We start from the raw sequence: 21,075 nt of genomic DNA on the forward strand, positions 1-21,075 counted from the left end.
TAGTAGTAGTAGAAGTTGTTGTTGTTGTAGTTGTAGTATCCGTATCTCTACTAGAAGTCTGACAGTGATGTTGTAGCGACAGCGATAGTCGACTGGCGGCGATAGTGAACGCGACGGCGACGGCGACGTTATCATATTATTATCGCCGCGAGATTTTCGTTTCTCGTGTTGGCACCACCCGTCGCCGGGGTCCGCCAGATGCCGTGAGCTCCGGATGATGGCGGCGGCTAATCCTGCCGTATTCCTATAGTATATTATTATTTTTATAATCAATGGTAGTGGGTACAGGTATTATTAATACCAACTATTCTTTTGTTTTCGATATATTTTGTTATTGTTTTCCATTTTTTGAGCAGTGGCGTAGTTGTACTTGGCACCGAAAAGATTAGTACGCAATTAGATTTTTCTGAAACTAAGGTAAGTATATTATAATATTATATTGAAATTATTGAAATAATCTTGTACAAATCGTAAAACATGAACAATTTGTTAGTACTATATTATTATAAACATAAAAATGTTATCGGTGACCAAAAAATTCTTTTAACACATTTATTTTATGATTTTTGAAGATTTATTGAAATCGATAATCATATGGGTTACATAAGGATGAGACTAACAAAAAAAAAGTACCTATACCTACAGTAGGTAAGTACATACTGACTGAAGATTTATTAGACTTTCGAGAGTTTCTTGCTGGTTGTGGGTATAATTTTTAAAAAAAGTAAAAATAATGAGTTATTACATTTTTAACGTAAATAATTATGCACGTACAGTATGTACTAGCTATATAATGATAATTTGGACCCCCCTCCCCCCGTAAATTTAATTCCATTTATAACCTTGATTATGGGAGGTGGAACTTACCACTTACATAAATAATGCATAATAATACATAATAATAATATACAATATGTTATAATAACAGAATATAGATTATATACCTAACAACTATAGTTCCTAAAATGTAAATTATAACTAAAATAATATGCATTACTATACATTTAAACCAGGGGCTCTCAATCTTTTCTACATTATGGATCACTTTACAACATAAAAATATAATATAGCCACAAACCCTCCCCGCAAAAAAAAAATCATTATTGATATTTTGATTACCTATTATATTTAATATTTTAAGGTGTATTTGAAAAATTGTTATTATAACAACTATACGTCTATACCTAATCATACCCAAGTCGTAGAAATTACCTACTTACACACTTTTTAATGAAATTAAATATGCAGGTACACTGTACACACATCAATAAAATGTATAATAAAATCTACTATGTGGACCACCGATGAATCGATGACCGATATAATATAGTAGAAATAAAAAAAAAATGTATCCATTTACGGACCACCCCCCCCCCCCCCTATAAAGAACACCAGTTAAAAACCCCTGACTTTTACAATTAACTAGGTATTGCAATTATATTTCATATTCAACTAAAAATTATATAGGTAATAAATAATAATATACCAGTAATGTCCCTATTTAAAATGAAATGTATTACATATTTGAGGTTATAACTATATAATGTATTATAACCTATCCATAAAATATTATATTGTTTATCCCATTCGACAAAATATATTATACGAAATAAAATCGTAAATTTGAGTTTCTTTGGCTATATTCTTTGGTCCATCCGGTGTGCCTGTACATGCACCTGTACATTATATTACACAATATAGCATTTAAATGCGAATTGACTTCCGGGCAGCTGCAAATAATAATAATAATAATAATATAATATTTTATATTAGGTATTATGATATAAAATCGGATTTCAAATGGGCGCTGGCAATGAATGATGATTTCTTTATTACTGTATACCTGTAAACTGTAGCTATAGGAAATGTATAGATGTACCTGCAAATTACAATGTACTCGTAGTCATAAAGCTTATACGTATATAATATAAATATATAGTATAATAGCAGCAGAATTTTTTTATTATTAAAAGAATATTTACAATCTGAACCTAAACATATTGTATACAATACAAGCAAATTTGCCGACATTTTTTTTTTTGCAGTGACGATTATTGTTATACTATACAGTATTACAGTAGACAGACTGTACCTACTACCTATATACATTATACACACATAGTCTGCAATAATAGATATACATTAGGTATATATATATTTATACGAATATAAAATACGTCATATTATACACAGATTTTTTTGTACACTTGAGTAGGTATATCGTATACATACTACATGTCTACATATATATATACTCACAATTTGTATTGACTGTTACATATCAGACGCGTATATATATATATAATATTTTATTGTTAATGACACCGTATACAAATTGTATTCCGAAGGACGCTCGCAACTTTCAGCAATCCCGCCGTCTCACCTTCATATCAATCCACTTCTATACACACGCGGAAATTGTACTTATGACAAAACATTATATAATAAAAATGTAGATACATAGTGACTACCTTCTTTAATATATTCATTAAATTGTAACACGTGTACAGCCATCAGCCATAAAGAGTGTCTCATGTATTGTATGTCTCATGCAGCTGTTGGATACATAACATTTCGTTTTTCTAATTAATATAATTTTAAAAATCATCGAGCTGCGCAGGTTCATTTCAATGCCCCCCCCCCCCCCACTTTCGAAATTTTAACTTCTGACTACGCCAAACGTTTGTGCATCGTTTGTGCAGAAATGTGCACCAAGTCCAATCGTTTGTGCACAAAAACTGAAAGCTCTATCCCTAAAACAAAATGAAACGGTATTGAAACGGTAGCCTCCCCACATTGAATATTTGGATTTTTGAATGTGCCAAACGTTTGTGCATCGTTTGTGCAGAAATGTGCACCAGGTCCCGACGTTTGTGCAGAAAAACTCCCAGCGCTATCCAAAAAATAAAGTGGGGGGGGCCATTGAAACGATACAACCCCTTTTTGGATTTGAAAATTTTACTTTTGACCCCCCCTTAGTACCAACTAGATTCACTTTCCTATCAGAAAAGTTACTGTTAAAGAAAATTCAAGCACTTTTACTGTCCTAAAAGGTGATGACAGACACAAAAAAAAAAATAAAAAAAAAAACACATCATTGTAAAATTGATATATACATCGCTCCCCCAGAATCTAAAAAAAAAATTGGAAGTGTCTCTGCTGAACAGTAGGTTACAAGTGGGTGACTGTTATGGATAATGTTAAATTTGAATTCAATGATATAATATCATAGTATACGAAAAACGATTTTAAGTGGAGACGATTTGTCAGCCTAGGATATTGTATACTATATTTATATTGATATTATTAAATATTATTAATACCGTAGCCGGTTAAGTTGAATTATTATTATTTGTTTATTATCGTATTTGTATATGATAATATATTTTAGACGTTTCAATTACCCACGAATAATATTTTGCTCGAACAATTAAAATCAAAAACATCCCTCGACTTGTTATGTAAAACCACCATGGGTGGGTGTCAGAATTATTTTTGCATCATCAATTTTAAAACGTTGATTTACCAAGATTAAAAAAAAAATTAATTTGTAATACTTAAGCTCGGTAAACTTTAAGCGTTGTACGGGTGCGTAAAACACCGAAAATCGTGAACTTCGTAAGGCTATACCATAAAACCAATGATTTGCAGGTAGTCGAATTTTGGACAAGTACCTACATAGGTAACTTATAATAATTCATATTGTAAATTAATTAGGTACCAAAAAAATATAACTTCTCAAACACTTTGTCTATTGGCACTGGCGGGAGAATGTATTCGAATATCTATTCTATAAACTTGCGGACCAGTTATTGTATAGTTAAATTTGGCATGTGAACTATAATTGAAATAGAAAACCAGAATAGGTGCATTGCAGATCACAAAGATTTCTGTAAAAAAACATACGATTTATAAATATACCGTATAGGTATACTGAGTACTTATATAATAATATATAAATTCTTTGGATTTATCATAGTAAATAATATATTTTATGATATCTATGGCAATCGTCAATTGTCGAAATTCGTCGGCGACGGTTAACAATTCTAATAATTTCAGCAATACTATTGTATTATGAATATAATATATTGTATATTTTGATTTCAGTGAACAAAAAAATAATAGGCCACAAATAGGTATAAACGGACAGTTCGTTAAACCGGATAAGTTGTAACACAAACTCGCAAATTTCGTTTGATCAGGTTATTTTCATAAAATATTTCGATACTTTCAAGTTTCAAGCTCATCGGAGTGAGATGATTAGATAAAGATGGATGAAGATAGCTGTTTCTTCGGCGATGGCGGCACTCTAGCTACGTTTCACCGGAAGAGTAGATGTTTACGGGTAAGTTTGTTTTCATATTATTACCTACTATTTTACATTTACGTTTTAGACTTATATTAAATATTTATTGCCACGGACAATCTGTTAACTACGTGACGTAGAAGCATTTATAAGTATTAATCCCAATAGCGCAATGTATAAAATACGCGAGACCGTCTTCGTTTCACCACGCCAAGTTTAATACGCACCTTTTTGCATGTTATACTATACGCCGGGTATCACCTTAGGTTTGCGTGAAGTATTTAAAACAATATAATGTTATTAATCTTTATATTTTATATTTTTATATACATAAATATATTATATACCTCATATATTTTATTAGCATACTTACACCTTTTTTAGTGTAGTTTATACCCTAGAATCTAGATGGCTATGTATATAGGTATTAAATGTCTTACAATTATATATTTTACTATAATTATTAATTTCATTATAATATAATATAACAATACACTCTAAATTAAATTAGTTGTTATCAAGACAGACAGTCTTAAAACAAACTCTTTTCTGGACGTTTTCAAAACGTATTATGCTTAAAAAAATTGCACAGTTGTCGTAGCAGTCAGTTGCTAGATCAACCCGTGTGACATCAAATAGGAATTATTCTTGTTTTATTAAATAGTTTTTTCGAAAAATATATGTAACATGTATAGCTCATACAATTATGAATTTATAGTTAATGGAAATGCGAATGTTTATACTTCATAGATATTTTTTTAGTTAATAATCGAGTAAATAATTTGATTAAACAATAAGGTACTTACCTATCACTTTGGGATAAATGTAAATTAAATTAAAAATAATTAAAAAAAATTTTGTGAAAGGAACAAGATTACTGCTAATATTTATAAGTCTTAATTATTATTAACAAATAAATACAAATAATAGATATTTTAATAGCTTTTTACTATTAACATTCAGTGTAAATATAGTTTCTGATCGACTTACCAATATGTAGTAAACCTATATGTAATAAAATAATTATTCATATCAAATAATCCTAACAATTTAATGCAAGGATTCTCATAAATTGATCTTACAGCAGCCTTTAAACACCAAAAATACATTTGTACATCATTTACAAAATTGTAGTTCCCTATTAGGGTGTAGGTATTAAAACAAACAATAAATTGTTATTCGAAAACACAATTTCGTATACCTATTATTATTTACTAAATACCTACAATTAAATTAAACTAAAAATAAACATATGATAACATACTGAGTGCCTATAATATAATATTATATATGAAAATTGAATCTTTATTACGAATACTTATCGTTTACACAGACCACAAGTAAAAATAAATAAAAATATTAAAAAAAGAAACACACATCATTGTAAAAATATAGTTGGTATTATAGTATTTGATGAATTTACTATTACGTTTAATTAAATTGATAAACGAAAATAATAATTTAAATAATACCTATATCATATTATTATAATTCAAATTCAAAATTATAAACTATTTTGGTTTATTGTCATATCAAATTTCAATGAACAAATTGGACCTTAACATAGAACTCTTTGATATAAAAAGTTGCATTATATTATATCCATGGATTCATCATATTGACGTACCTAGTATAATATCTATCATTTATTTATTTAATCTATGGCAAATCTCAAAGTCATTGCAGAAGACACAGTCGATTAAAAATTCTAAAATTTCAATAAGCAAAGAAGATATGAGCAAAAAACTTACTGCGTTTCGTATAATTTTATTTTTCATAAATCACAATATTCTAAGTTCTGGCTGTATTCTGGAGCGTTTCCTCATGGGCGTCGCAGTTCACACACGTCACGGATTCCGCCGAAGGAGTCGATAATTAAAGTAAGTTTGTTTTTATATTCTTTTGGGGCTTAAATTTACTTTTAAGACTTATAACAAATATTTAATGTCACGAAAAATGTGCTATCCAAGTGTTTTAGGCGCATATTTTAGTTCCGGACTAGAAATGTATAAAAATACGCGAGATATAGACGCCGTCGTCGTTTTTCTAGTCCCTGTATGTAGAATAATTATAATTAATAGGTGCATACACTTAATATAAATATATAAATATTTTGGTTTAATTTATAGAAATATATGTTATGACTTATAACTGATAATAGTCATAAGATACAATTTTAATTAATAACTGGTAATTTTTTTTACAAATACAACGTTATAAGTTATAGGTAACTATTAATTTAGTGTCACATACTTAACTTCTATTGTTCACCTAATATCTATATTCTATATCATAGGGATTAGGGATGTACACATAAAAGTATATTCACGGAATGGTCAACTGCCTATCCTGACGTGTGCGCACTTATGAATAATATACCTACTCATATACTCGTATAGGTATATAAATATACCTATATAAATAGTGTAATACTACATACACGAATGTGTTACCTATTATGTCCCTAAAAGTTCAACAGTTATTATCATATTTATTTATTTTTTAAATATAGGTAGGTACATTACAAGACTCTAATTAAAATCACATTTTATTTTTATTTTTTTGAACACAATGTTTTAAAAATTATTAATTAATATATAATTTATAGATATAGTAGGTACTCAATAAATTAATGAAATAAAACAAACACAACTACTATAATTATTAGTAATAATAATATATCCACGTATAAATTATTAAAATACAAAACGAACAAACGAAAAACGATTCTGAGCAAAGATATCGTTAACTAATAAATAATATTGAGATTAAAGTAATTTATTTTTTTCGGTAGAAAATCGGTATAAATATGAATTATAAATATTTTTTTTATTTTCATACCATGACGCGTGTGTGAAAAATTGTTTATATTAAGTGTTCAATGCATCAGAAATTATTATTTATAATATTTAAATATAAACTGCATTTTCTGAATTTTCTAAAACATTGCTTTCCAAGCAAAGAATTCGTTTCATATATTATCAACGAATTGAAAAATGAAATTAGAACATTTATATGGGATAAAGTCAATTTATAAAAAACTTATTAGAAAAAAATTAAATACAATTAAATAAAGGTAATTTTTTTTCTTATATTTCTATTTTTTTAAGTACCCATTATGTTCGATACTATAACTTCAGTCTTCAGTTATAGAAAACAACACTTGCCAATATGGAATTACCGTCGAATTTTTTTATTTTAAAATATTAAATAGCATCTGATCGACTGATGTGCTATAATGAAACTCAAAATATAACGAATACACTACCTATACACTTATCTAAATTCTATTTTATATTCGTTTAAATTGGACTTTTAATTTTTCTGGCCATTTTATTAAGCTTTGTAATATAAGTGCATTAAATCGTATTTTTAAGGCATTTTTCTTATTTTTAATGCATTTAAATCCACGTCCTATTTATAACTTAACGTTATTTTGTATATACCAATCGATTAGTGTACACAAAAAAAAAAAAGGTGGATAAGTGGATGTCGCTCTGCTGTACAGTAGGTTACAAGTGGGTCACTGTAATGGATGGTGTTAAATTTGAATTCAATGATATAATATCATTGTATAAGAAAAACGATTCTGAGCGAAAACGGTCAGTCACCCTATGATATTACCAAGTATATTTGATGATATTATTGTGAATAAAGTAATTTATATATAACCTATTAACGTGGAGCCTTGTTTTAAATTTTCAATCCTTAGCCATAAAAGTTAAACATTTTATAAATTTTTAACCACAAAATAATTAATAAATTATAAATTTGATAAACGTTGTCAAAATTTGAACTTTAAATGCTTATAAAAAAAAATTGTGCAAATGTATTTTTAATATTTTTCAACTGCTATTAAAACGATATATCAGGAGTCTAATATTAAATTTTCACGCTTTTTTACCCAACAAATAAAAATTTATTGATATTTATAGAAAAAAAAAACTAAAAAAATTGAAAACTGACAATGTCCGTAAACAGCTCAAAAAGAGTCAAAATATTTTCAACATTTTATGGTGTATAGAAAATGCTAATATAAACATTCAGTGAAATTTTCAAGTATCTACAGTCATTCGTTTTTTAATTACAATAAAATAAAAAAATTGTTACATGAGAAATCGAGTAAATATCAAATGTTGTAAAAATATAAATTTCAGACGCTCATAAAAATTTAATTTAAGTTTCTTCTAGACATTTTTTTTTTGATAAAGGTAGACAAACTTATGAGTAATCTTATATTACATTTTCAAATCTTAGATTTAAAAAGAAAAATTTTTATGAATTCTCATCAAAATAATTTGCTATTTTTCGTGATTTTTCCGTATTTTTTCAAAATTTGAACTTTAAATGCTTATAATTAAAAACTGTGACTAAGGATTTTTAATTTTTTTCATCTGCCTTTGAAACAATAAACTAGGAGCCTTCTATTAAATTTTCAAGCTTTTTTACTCAATAGATAAAATTTTATTGATAATTAAAGAAAAAAAAACTAAAAAAATTGAAAACTGACAATGGCTGTAAACAGCTCAAAAAGAGTCAAAATATTTGGAAAATTTTATGGTGTATAGAAAATGCTAATATAAACATTCAGTCAAAATTTCATGTCCCTACGGTCATTTGTTTTAGAGTTACACCAAAAACCAAAATCGATTTTCTCAAAAACAGATTTTGCGTAAAAATTCCCGTTTTTCCTTAATTTTTCTTTTGTTTTTCACGTCGCTTGTGAAAACTACTGGGAAATTTTTACTTTTGACCCCCCAAAGTACCAACTAGATTCACTTTCCTATCAGAAAAGTTACTATTGAAGAAAATCCAAGCACTTTTACTGTCCTAAAAAGGTGATGACAGACACAAAAATAAAAAAAAAAATAAAAAAAAATAAAAAAAAAAAAATAAAAAATAAAAAAAAAAACACACATCATTGTAGAATCAATACATTCATCGCTTCGCTCAGAATCTAATATAATATTATTGATGGGTTAATAGGTTGATAACTATTATGTAGGTAGGTACAGTTTTGTACGTTCAATGTATCGTTCTTAATTCGTAAAGTAGATAAATGAGTCAAATGATTTTGTCAAGGGGAGGGGGGGGAGGATATGGCTGATTTTTTAACATGCACTATTTCAAGGGCTCTTAATCTAAGGGGCGCACCACTCTAAGGAGGAGTGACACAATTTCGTAAGGGGGGGGGGGACGTTAAAAAAAACACGAATTTATTTAGTTATTTTGTTATTTAGGTAATACATATTAATTAATAGGTATTTCTTAAAATTTTTTTATTATTTTTAAATATTGGGATCAATAAAACTATTTTTATATAATTACTATTTTATATCAATTAGAATTTGTTTATAACCCAAACAATAAATAAATGGTTACCAAGTAAAAAAACCGTTATCTATATTATAAATTTGAATTCAATTTACCGCATTTGCGTCTAGTAGAAACAAATAAATATTTTTTTGAAGATAATGTAAAAATATCCATCATCCATCGGTTAGGACCATATATATATTTTCTATGATTAGGACGGTGAGGTTATAATTATAAATAATCTATGGCAAATGACAATCGTCTGAGACGAACAGCGATTCCAATACGTACTCACATATTTCGTTCCATTCTGGTTATTAAACTAGGTGCCTATTTTTATAAATGTCATTAATCCCAATACTTCCAGACTGAACTTTTGGATTGGAGATATGAAGACGCGCCCTGCATTTTCCACAGCTCTGACACTAGACAATATTATACACTCGAAGGGAACGCGTTTCGCCGGAAGAATAAATAATTACGTAAGTCTTGTCCTTCTACTCTTTCTACTAATCCAGTTGTTATAGGTGTACAAAAATTAGGATATTATGAAAAATACCTTAAATTATAATACTTTGCCTACAACTGTTAATTTATTGTTACAGTAGAATAATTTTTTATATTTTAAATCAATGATTAGGTAATGCTTTTATAAGTAGGAAGGTAGGTTTTTATACCTACCTAACAAAATAAGAAAATACATAATGATTAATGTTATTTAATATGATTTGTAAGTACATAGCAGATTATACCTATCACTTGGTGACGATTATTTTTGTTTTATACGTTCTTCGTAATTCAGTTCCGTCACGATAGTTTTAGTTTTCGTTAAATGTGAAACATACATTTTCTATGCATACGGGATACGGGCATTAAATATTTGGGTTTTAAGAGAACACCTCAAACGTACGTTTTATTTTGGGGGTTTTACGGGATATACCTATAGGAAATTTTCTTCAAATTTTCACATTTCACTATCTGATATTGTGATATTATTTGTACCTAGGTTAAGTTCTGTTTTAGAATCAATCGATATGTTACCTAGGTATATCACATTCTTTAATTTAAATTCTGGTAGTCGAGTATTAGACAAGTACCTACGTAACTTATAATTCGTATCGTAATTTAATTACTAAAGAAATATAATTTCCCCAACAGTGTCTAGGGACACCGGCAGCAGAATGCATTATAGAATGTCTATAAACTTGTGGTCTAGTATATGGTTAAAATTGGCATGCGACCAACAACTGGGGGCTTGTTTTGGAAAATTTAAATGATCTAATAAGGTTCGTCTCATTATTTGAATTAAATTAATTTTTAAGCGATTGTTGTGTTGATCAATTTTTTAATTTATTTCATTCAACACACTCGTCTCAGTTTTTTAGTACCTCTAGATTTCTCACAAAATTCATATCGATCATCTCACAGGTTTCATATTCAAAACCAAAAAAATATGTATTTTTATCTTATTTCAATCTTTTTCATCGAACACCATTATATATTACAGATCATAAAGATACTAATATTGTATACTAGATAAGTTTCAATTAGCGAGATGTAGAGATAGATGGAGATGGAGCGAGATGTAGACGGATGAAGATAGCTGTTTCTTCGACGACAGCGTGTGCTGCAGTACAGCTAGGTTTCACTGGAAGAGTCGATGTTTATGCGTAAGTTTGTTTTTATATTATTTTGGTCTTACATTTACTTTTTAGACTTGAATTAAATATTTATTGTGGCGGGAAATCTGTTAACTAAGTAACGTAGAAGCATATAATTGAGGGGCCTCAATGCAAAACGTACTTTTTCCATTTTTATAATTTTTCAGTAGAGCAGGTTTTCTGTTTAGAGTATTTTTAATTGTCGTAGACCATCCCGGAGTATTTTAAAAACTTCTAAAAAATATTCTTATTTTGTTTATAAATTCATTTCTTGTCTGTTTAATTTATTTATTGCCTTTTCTTAATATATAAAAATATCGTTTTCTCCAAAATGGATTTTTTCCGGAATAAGTATGTTTTGCATTAATTATGGAAAAAGTACGTATTGGAAAAAATATAAACAATTTTAAACAAAACGTACTATTTCCGGAAAACGAACATTTTGTAAAAAATCTATTAATTTAGTCCATTTTGCAAAAAAACTAATTATTTTTGATAAAATGGACTTTTACCGGAAAAAGTACATTTTGGAATAAATTTTAATTGATTTTTTATTTGAAAAAAATTAAAGAATTAAATTATAAATAATATTAAAGAGTTGGTAATAATATAATACAACATTTTTTAACTTCATTTACCCTTTTATTTTATTTACCGGCCTTTGGTAAAAATATCATATAATAAAATAATAACAAATAATAACATTTTATAACAATACATAAAATATAAGAAGTAGTATAATGATACATTAATACATTAATATTTAGTAACATTTTTTAGTATCAAAAATTTTATTTATATAATCATTTATTTACCTACCTTGGTAAAATATCAAACAACTAAATTAGAATAATAATAATAAATAACATATTATAACTACAAAATATTATAGTATAACAATACATTTTATTAACATTTTAGAGTGTCAAATAAAATAACTTTTATAGACTAGAAATGAGTTATTATATAATAATTTATTTACCTACCTTGGTTAAATATCAAACAACATAATAATAATAATAAATAACATATTATAACAGAATATATAATATGTAGTATAACAATACATTTTAGTTATATTTTTGAGTATCAAAATATAAAATAATAAATTATCAACTAGAAATTAGTTATTTAAACATAGGTAGTAATTTATTAAAGTGTATCTTCTTCATATTCTTGGCAATCTTCTTCAGCTGATGTTTCAGTGACTTCATAATTTAAAATATCACTATAAAAATCTTTAGCATCGGGTGGTATATTGAAATACTTTAACAGTCTTTTTACATCATCCCTTTTCTGTGGTTTTACATGACTAGTTTTAGGTAGTTTTTCAACTAATCCTATATTTTCCAAATTTCCATTTTTTTTTAATACAGGAACTCTAATTGGTTCTCCTTCATATGTCTGAGAAATACCAACAGTCTTTTTTCCTTGGATATAGGAAAAACATTTTTCTTAGCTTTGAATAGTGTAATATGTTCAATTATAGACTCTGTTACTTTTTGATCTATTGGATTCTCATGTTTACCTCCACGTTTCTCTTTTGGGCTACATAAGTCAAGTTGGAAATTTTTAGCAATTATATTCAAACGTTTACGGGATATAGAGGTTATTGAACTGAATACTGCAGCACACACAGGAATTTTCCCTTCTTTGGTTGGAATAAAATATTTTATTGTGTTTCGGTCTGTTAAATTATTTTTGGTTTCATTTATTTTTCTTCTATCTGTTTTTAAAGGTTTTTGTACAGTCATCATTGCTATTATGAATTTATCCTGATCTATTTTAGATTTTAAAGACCGTAGGTTTTCTTTAAAAATGTTTAAACATTGAGGATCAATCTCAGATACTTTACAAAATGGTTTATCTTTATGAATACAATTAATCACTAACCCAGGTTTAATTATATTTCTGTTGTATTGATCAATTTTTCTTTTGTTTATTTTTTGCCTTTTTCTTCCCCCATTTACAACTTCAATATTTTCTGAATATTCAGGATCTAAAATTAATTCTTCCATGTTATCTGTTGATGCATTAGCAACTTCAAGTTGTGGAACAACAATTATTATTGGTGGTTGAATTATGTTTGATTCTGTATGATTAACTATCTCAGATGGAATCTCTGTATTTAAAATTGCATTTGAATCATTGATGTTATCATCATCAATCAAGAATTCAATAGTATTGGGATCAAAATAGTTATCTGAATCATTCTAAAAATACAAATTTATATAAAAAAGTTGTTTTATTTATAATATTATGTAAACAAAAAAACTATAAAATAATATTATATGATGAGAAAAAAACTACTAGTACCTACCAAAAAATGCTTCAAATAGAGAAACATACCATTATATCTTATTAAAAAAAAAGAAAACAAATTACCTTGTTTTCCTAAATTAATCTAGATTATTCATTTAAAAGTAGGTGCATTATTAGTTATAATAATTACAACTAGGTATTATTAAGTAGGTATTCTGTAGGTTATTTTTAAATTTTTCATCTTACATGTTTATTTATTAAGTACCTACTATCTGTGGTACCTAATATATTGTTTTGGTATTTTAATGATATGTTGAAATTAAAATTTCAAAAGTACATAGGTTCTATAACAATAATTAGTTTAAATGATTAACATCAACTTACATAAATCTGACAGTCTAATTGTTCCATATTTTCCAAGGTATTGTCCACAGTAATACAATTATTATTAGTTTCAAGCCAAGTTTGTACTTTATCCTGATTTTATAACACATTATAACAATATTATACATAATATCATATCATATTATAACATGCCTATAAATATTAAAATATAATATGAACAATATTATTATTACTTGCAGATAATCATTATTTGCTATAGACATAGTATTTGAATTTTCCATGTTACCACCATATGTTAAACGTTTAGGTTCAAATGCCTGAAATAATAATAAATTAAACAGCATTAAGTAAATCATACATTTTTTAAGTATTATGTAGAATACTTACTTAATAAATTTAAATTATAAAAAAATATAAAATTGTTTACTTACTGCTGTTGCTGCTTTAAGCATTTTGTTTATTCGTAATCTTTTCATTGTATGACTAATACAGGTAATGAGGTAAATATAATAAAATATAACAAAGCAATTATTTTAAATATTAAAAAGAGAATTATAAACTAACTATTAACTAGTAACTTCTAACTATAGTAACTATAATGATTAATGAGGAATGACACAAGTCGATCAAATTTCTAATCAGTAATACAATTTTGGAGGGAAATGGTAACATATCTCACATTGTAATGAAGTTAGTAACGTGATTGATATATTTTATGAAAATTTGAAATACACAGAATTTTAAATAAACGCATGGCATAAATATAATTATTAGCAATTAAATTAAATTAACTTAAATTAAAATTAATTTTCTTAAAATTATAATTAAAAATCAAAAAACCGTTTTGGGAAAAAAACATTTAATGACTCAATACAAATGCGTAGGAAAAGGAACGTTTTGTTTCATTATGGAAATAGACCTTTTTGACAAAATATGAAGGAAATAGTCAGTTGTGCAGTGAAATTCTATGTATAGTACACTATTAACATTGGAAAAGGTATATTTTGAAGTAAAATGGAAAAAAATTGTTTTGTATTGAAGGATATCTTTGAAAAGGAACGTTTTGCAGAAAACGCAGTTTTTCTATCATCGTTTACTAAAGGAAAAAGTTCGTTTTGGCTTATAATAATGTGACCATTCGAATCCCCATATAATTTATCATAAGAATCGATGTATAACTCAATTTTCTTAAAAATGGAAAAAGTACGTTTTGCATTGAGGTCCCTCATATACGTTTACTACTGCCTACCAAAGGCGCAATGTATAATAATAATAAATTATACGCCAGTCCGAACAATCCAAACGCTGTCTTACTCGTAGTCGAGTTCTAGTTGATAACTGACTTGTGAATAAATGTAATTTTTGTTAGGTATAAAAATAAAACTAATAAATCCTTGAATACAACATTTAAAAATACAAACTCTGTGTAATAAAAATTAATATTAGGTATTTATTGGTAGGTTTATATAATATCTGTAGACTGTAACGCATAGGTCATTAGAATATTGTAGAACATTTTACTGCATAAGATGTGTGTTATTTCAGAAATGGTTTTCGTCAGTGAACATTTTCAAACTGGGAATAATATATCATAAGCAGATTGAAATGTGTGAACGTTTCAGTGTTTCAAAGACTAAGTTTCGTAGCAGATTTTGATTCCGTCACGGGGTATGTATTTTCTTATTTCTCAGTAGGTTTTTTTTATTATAGTTAATTGATCAGGGGATGTATTGCCCGAAAATTTTCAATATTTGTATTGTAACTATACTGGTATAACCTTATTCGGGCTATCAATAAAGTCGTGTTCAAAATTAGAAAATTGGTGAGGTATGATATTTTTTTAAGCAATTCTTTCGAGTAGGGAATTCGCTCAATGTTTTTTAAATATTTTCACCGATAATCAAGTACGATGACTTGTAGGTAACTATAGACTGAGTGAATAGGAATTAGGAGGTGTGTGATATGGTGAAGATAAGGAAATGGGTCAACAGGATTTCAGAATGTTTGGTGTATGAAAGGGAAAGTTGAAAAAGAAATGTAAAGTTAGGGTAGGTAAGTGGAATGAGAGTAGCAGATATGAGAATAATAAGTAAGGTGTTAAGGTACAAAGGAGATAGAATAAGAAATTAATTAATTAAGGGTAGTGTAGGGTAGTGTACATATTGTAGTGAGAACAAGAGAGAATAGGTTTAGGTGGTTCGGTCACTGTATGATAAGAGATAGTGAGAGTGGCTATAGAAGTTAATTTAACGGAGAAATGATGGGCGAGAAGACTGAAGAAGAGATGGATAGACAGAATACCGATCATATGGAGGTGTGGAATGAGAGTGGCTGAACCTGTATATAGCTGTGAGAGACGGGGGAAGAAAAAGTGTAAAGGTAGAATAGTTATGTTAACAATGCCGAATACGTAGGAAAAGATCTTGAATTGCAAAGGCCCTATTGACTCTATGGCTTCAACTAACCATAGGTTTACCTAACTAACCTTCTTATGACTCATTAGGACACTTTGAATAAAAAGATCCTGAGTTGCAACCTGCAAACTTAAGTGTTTGATTATCAAGTTGATCCTTTGATTTGCTGACACCTTAATCCTTGTTATGGATGAAGCCCATAGATAATAAAGATATGGATAGTCCACAGGGGAAAGCAATTGAGGCTCCTTTATATTGATAGTCGATGGTCGGTACTCGATATAAGTATACTTTATTTGGCCTCAATTTATTGTTCCCCTCGAAGACCGCTGATAAGACCACGATATGATGGAGCCATACCCAGCTCACTCGTGTAAACTGGTTGCCGGTTGGGATGTCAGCGCACTATTTGTTTTCCATCTTTGACCCACGTGTAGCATACCAAATGTACGATTAAGAAAACACTAAAATGATTGGGTCAGAGAGAGAAATAAATAGTGCGCTAAAAATCTGACATCCTCTTAGTGCTATCAAGTTGAAGAAGCAGTTGATTGTTGACAGTTTGACATTTGAAGAGCGAATGTGTCAAACGTTCTATGTGCCAAAAACCAAAATGTTCAGGAAACACAAAAAACAATACAACATTCAATATAATATATTATAATATTGTGTAAAAATATATGTTATATATTAACATAACATTTATAGCCTAGTTAAGTTCAATTATTATAATTATCATTTAATATTAGTTAAAATTAAACATTTGCTAATGACAGTTCCAAGTGCCAAATCATATAATATTAAAACTCTAAGTGCCAAATGGTGTGATTATTGTTCCAAGTAACAATATTTTATTGGAAATAACAGAGAATTATTCTTTATTATATTAATATAACAAAATTACGACTTTAACGTAAAATAAACATATTTTCTTCATTAGGTCATTGAAAATTTAAGAAACATTATCTTTTTAAGTATTACATATTGATAAATAAAATAACAAACTGAATAAAAATTTAAAAAAAACTCTTGATTAAACTTTATATCGACTTGATACATTTTAGAACGTAAAATAAACATATTTCCTTCACTTCAGAATATAACAAATAATAGACATAATAAATTAACAAATCTAATTGAAATTTATGGGCACATAGAACATATTATGGCACAAGGCACATAGAACGCACATGTGACAATAGGCATACCACATGGAACGGACGCCATCTATGAACGCAATTTTAAACTAGTAATAAATCGAATTGGCACTTGGAACCCATACAGGATTATTGCCTTTGGCACATAGAACATAAATCAGACATAAAACAATTTTTCATTTTTTTGGCACATAGAACGTTGGACACATTTGCTCTTGTTAAATTTTAACATTAACTGTGGTAGGTATTATGATTGGAAGTAAAAGTAATTAGCAGGGCTGTGAATTTAATGCAATGAAAAAGTGTTAAATATTTGCCTGCATGTATGCACTAAAAACAGGCAAATATATGCACTGAAATATTAAAAAATATGCACTTAAAATTCAAAAAAATACGTTTTTATTAAAATTTTTTTAAATTAATAAATTATAATACAAATTGGTTTACAAAAAAAATTCTTTATTTACACACTTGGTAGGTAGGTATGTAGGTAGGTAACGGATGAACCGAAAATATAAAAACATTTTAAGAAAATAAGCTTAAATACGAAGAAATCATGAAAACATGCAATTATATTAACTAACCCAAAAAAAAAACGCATATTGGTAACGGTGTTGTAATAATAGGGATCTTCCAAAAAAAATACGTACTAATAGTTCAAACAAATCATAAAAGCCAACTGTAATAAATATTAATTCATGAAAAAGTATATTAAAAAGCATTATTATTATTATAAATGAAACAAAACTATGAACTATGGACCGCGACATAATATAGGTATTTCTATATTTTTAGCTCCATAATTTCTGTTAAAATATTAGGAAAATGTATTAAGTACCGTATAAGTGCTAAATTTGAGCTATTACTTAAAATATTATATTCATAACAAATTATCATAGAAGGTTAGGTACTGTTATTCCACATACGTATTAGAGTTTAATATAACTACAACATTCTAGTAGAGTCGGATAAAATTTGGTTCCACGACTTTGATCATACAAACTTTAAATACTAAACTATGGGTCTGAAATTTAGTTTATATAGATCTAAATAATCCACAACATATATTGCTTCAAAATATAAAAATAAAATGTCTTGTATTGTAGTAGGTAGGTAACTTTCAAAAAAAAAACTAAAAAAAATCATACTTGAAATCTATGTAGGTATAATATACGTATATTGCAATAAATGTTCAAATGTTTACTATAGTACATTATAAAAAATTAACTTAAGTTCAATATAATACATTATAACAGGTGTTCAAATAAACATTTCATACCAACAATTTTGTTAATTCACACAGTCTCTCTTCAATTTTAAATTTTTCTTCAAATTATCTACAAAATATAAATGTTTAGTAAATTGGAAGACTTGATTAAGTAATTAATCATTTATCTAAAAGAGATGTGCCGGGTCGCCACATTACTATATCGAGGGGCCATGGTGCAAGTGTCGTCCATAAATATCATAACATATATTGTATTAGTTACAAACTCTTGAATCAAGAGTTATGTTTGAGGATTTGATTAATTTCCTAAAAGGAAATGCCTCAAGGTTGCCTCAGTAAGTTTAGGAAATAGAGAAGGTTCTTATATCATATAGTTTTATCAAAGTATGATTGGGTTAGCCACAGTCTTGTGTAAATTATATTGTCTTATGTTTTCCCAATCTAATAATACAAAATACCGAAAATTAATGAAATCACAAATATTAGTACAATAGAGAGACTGTGCATTGATTTACAAATTTGTCTTAAATTTACTTTTTGCATAGAGAATAATATGAAGGTGGGCTGGGCTTAGATGCTGATAAATCATCAATAGAGACTCGTTGATCGCTTTTATGTGCTTCAAATTGTTTACACGTAGGGTTCTAAAAATTCATGAAATTTATTTTTGTGAAATATTTCATTTTAATGAAAAATTAAATAAAATATTTTTTTTTTTAATTGTAGTAAGAAATACAGTTAATTTTTACTTAGTAAGGTAGATATTTATTGCCTTTGTGTATAAGTATAATATACCTATATGGCTATACAATATGAATCTTAATGTATACATATGAGTATATAACATATAAGATATAAAATATTAAAATATATATACATTTATTATAATGTAATGTATATGAAATATGAATATATTGATATAATGATTATGATATATCAATATCAGTATATCACTTAAAGTATGGTTTTTTGAGTTCAAATAAAAAACAAATTCATGAAATATAATAATTGGTATTATATTTATAAATAATAAATAATAATTATAAAACTTTAAAAATATTAACAAAAATAAACCTCTCTTTGGCAACTGTGTATGATTTAAAAATTAAAATAATAAATATAAAATTAAAATAAAACCTATAGTATATTAGATATAAATCAAAATATATAATAAAATAGGTATAAAACTAAAAGTTAATATTTTTGAGATTTAAAATTTTATTTTTAATTCGGATGATACCTCATTAAAAAAACTATCTATACCAGATCTTGATCCTTCATCGTTTGAATCAATTGAATCTGTTTCTATTTCCAAATCACTAATTGAGTTTTTTTCTTGTATTTCTGTTAATTCATGATCAAAATTTTCTACATCTGGAGTTGGATCATTTACAAGTAAATCATTTATGACATTAAACCTATGACATTAATTTTTAATCCTTAAAATCACAAAATTAAATTCTATTTATCCATCATTTAGTACACTAATATTTTGTAATTTGTATTAAAATATTATTAATTATGGTATAGACTGTAGGCAGTAATTTTTTCCATAGTAATCAGAGGTAGGTTAGAAGGTACCTATGGATGTATGATGTGAATAATGGATATCATATAATTATTTTAATTGATAATATAATAAATTATATTCATAGTTCAAAATATGCATTAAATAATAATTTAATATTTAAGTATATAAATATGTAACTTACCATGAGAAGATTTTTTCATTTGTAAAATGTTGCTTTTTACAGCCATAGGACACTTAACACAACTTCTAATGTGCTTTTTTTGACGAGTTGCATTAAAACAGTTCCCCAATTGCAATAATTGCAAATGTTTTTTGTAACTTTTTTTGTTTCCTTCATTCATTGTCACTTGACGAGAACATTTGTGAATTAAACTTTTAACTTTGCCCGATTACCCATATTAAGTTATAAATTATAATATATTATATAACTATTAACTCATAAATTATAATAGATAATTTATTAACACGTTAATCGTAATAACTTTATATATTTATACCTTATACGTTTTGTAACGCTAACGTCGCTACTAGCTAGCACAAACACACATAAGTCACAAATACTGAAATACCCAATGGCCAATGGTGTTATTGAATATGCGGTAGCGGTATTACTATTTACGTTTTTTTTTTTTTTTATTGGGTAACCCGTGGAAACAGTCCAATGGGTGTGGGGAGGGCACTGTAGGTTTTTTTTTTATATTGGGTAGGTTGATACACGTGTGTTGTGTTTGGCAGAATTTCTAATGGGCACCCGTAGGTTTCTGCCGTGCCCCGTGGTGGGGGGATGGCGGCACTTGTTCTCCGGACACCATGACTTGCACGGAGAAAAATGCCGCCCAGTGGTCGAGGATC

General features: G+C 27.5%; 1 protein-coding gene and 1 long non-coding RNA gene across 2 annotated transcripts; one reads left to right on the top strand and one right to left on the bottom strand.

Annotated features, from left to right (window-relative positions):
• The first annotated feature begins 30 nt into the window (after positions 1-30).
• LOC132952936 (uncharacterized) lies at positions 31-19,322 on the top strand. The gene is made up of 6 exons (XR_009665537.1): positions 31-417; positions 4,111-4,348; positions 6,106-6,189; positions 9,993-10,107; positions 11,133-11,295; positions 15,439-19,322. It is a non-coding gene; the product is annotated as an uncharacterized LOC132952936 (long non-coding RNA).
• On the bottom strand, positions 12,064-14,494 carry LOC132952496 (uncharacterized). Its single transcript, XM_061024799.1, has 4 exons — positions 14,325-14,494; positions 14,127-14,210; positions 13,933-14,025; positions 12,064-13,499 (listed from the first exon to the last, which is right to left on the bottom strand). Exons 1-4 carry the CDS (start codon positions 14,367-14,369, stop codon positions 12,654-12,656), a joined length of 1,068 nt encoding a protein of 355 aa, XP_060880782.1. The 5' UTR covers positions 14,370-14,494; the 3' UTR covers positions 12,064-12,653.
• Positions 19,323-21,075: the final 1,753 nt, after the last annotated feature.

Source organism: Metopolophium dirhodum, chromosome 9 (genome assembly GCF_019925205.1).
Source record: "Metopolophium dirhodum isolate CAU chromosome 9, ASM1992520v1, whole genome shotgun sequence".
NCBI classification, from domain to species: Eukaryota; Metazoa; Arthropoda; class Insecta; order Hemiptera; family Aphididae; genus Metopolophium; species Metopolophium dirhodum.

Excerpts from the sequence above, each read along its gene's own strand:
- LOC132952496 (XM_061024799.1), bottom strand. The coding sequence starts at position 14,369 with ATGAAAAGATTACGAATAAACAAAATGCTTAAAGCAGCAACAGCA. Across the intron at positions 14,211-14,324 it reads TGCTTAAAGCAGCAACAGCA|GCATTTGAACCTAAACGTTT; the intron begins GTAAGTAAACAA and ends TTATTATTTCAG. Across the intron at positions 14,026-14,126 it reads CAAATAATGATTATCTGCAA|GATAAAGTACAAACTTGGCT; the intron begins GTAATAATAATA and ends TTATAAAATCAG.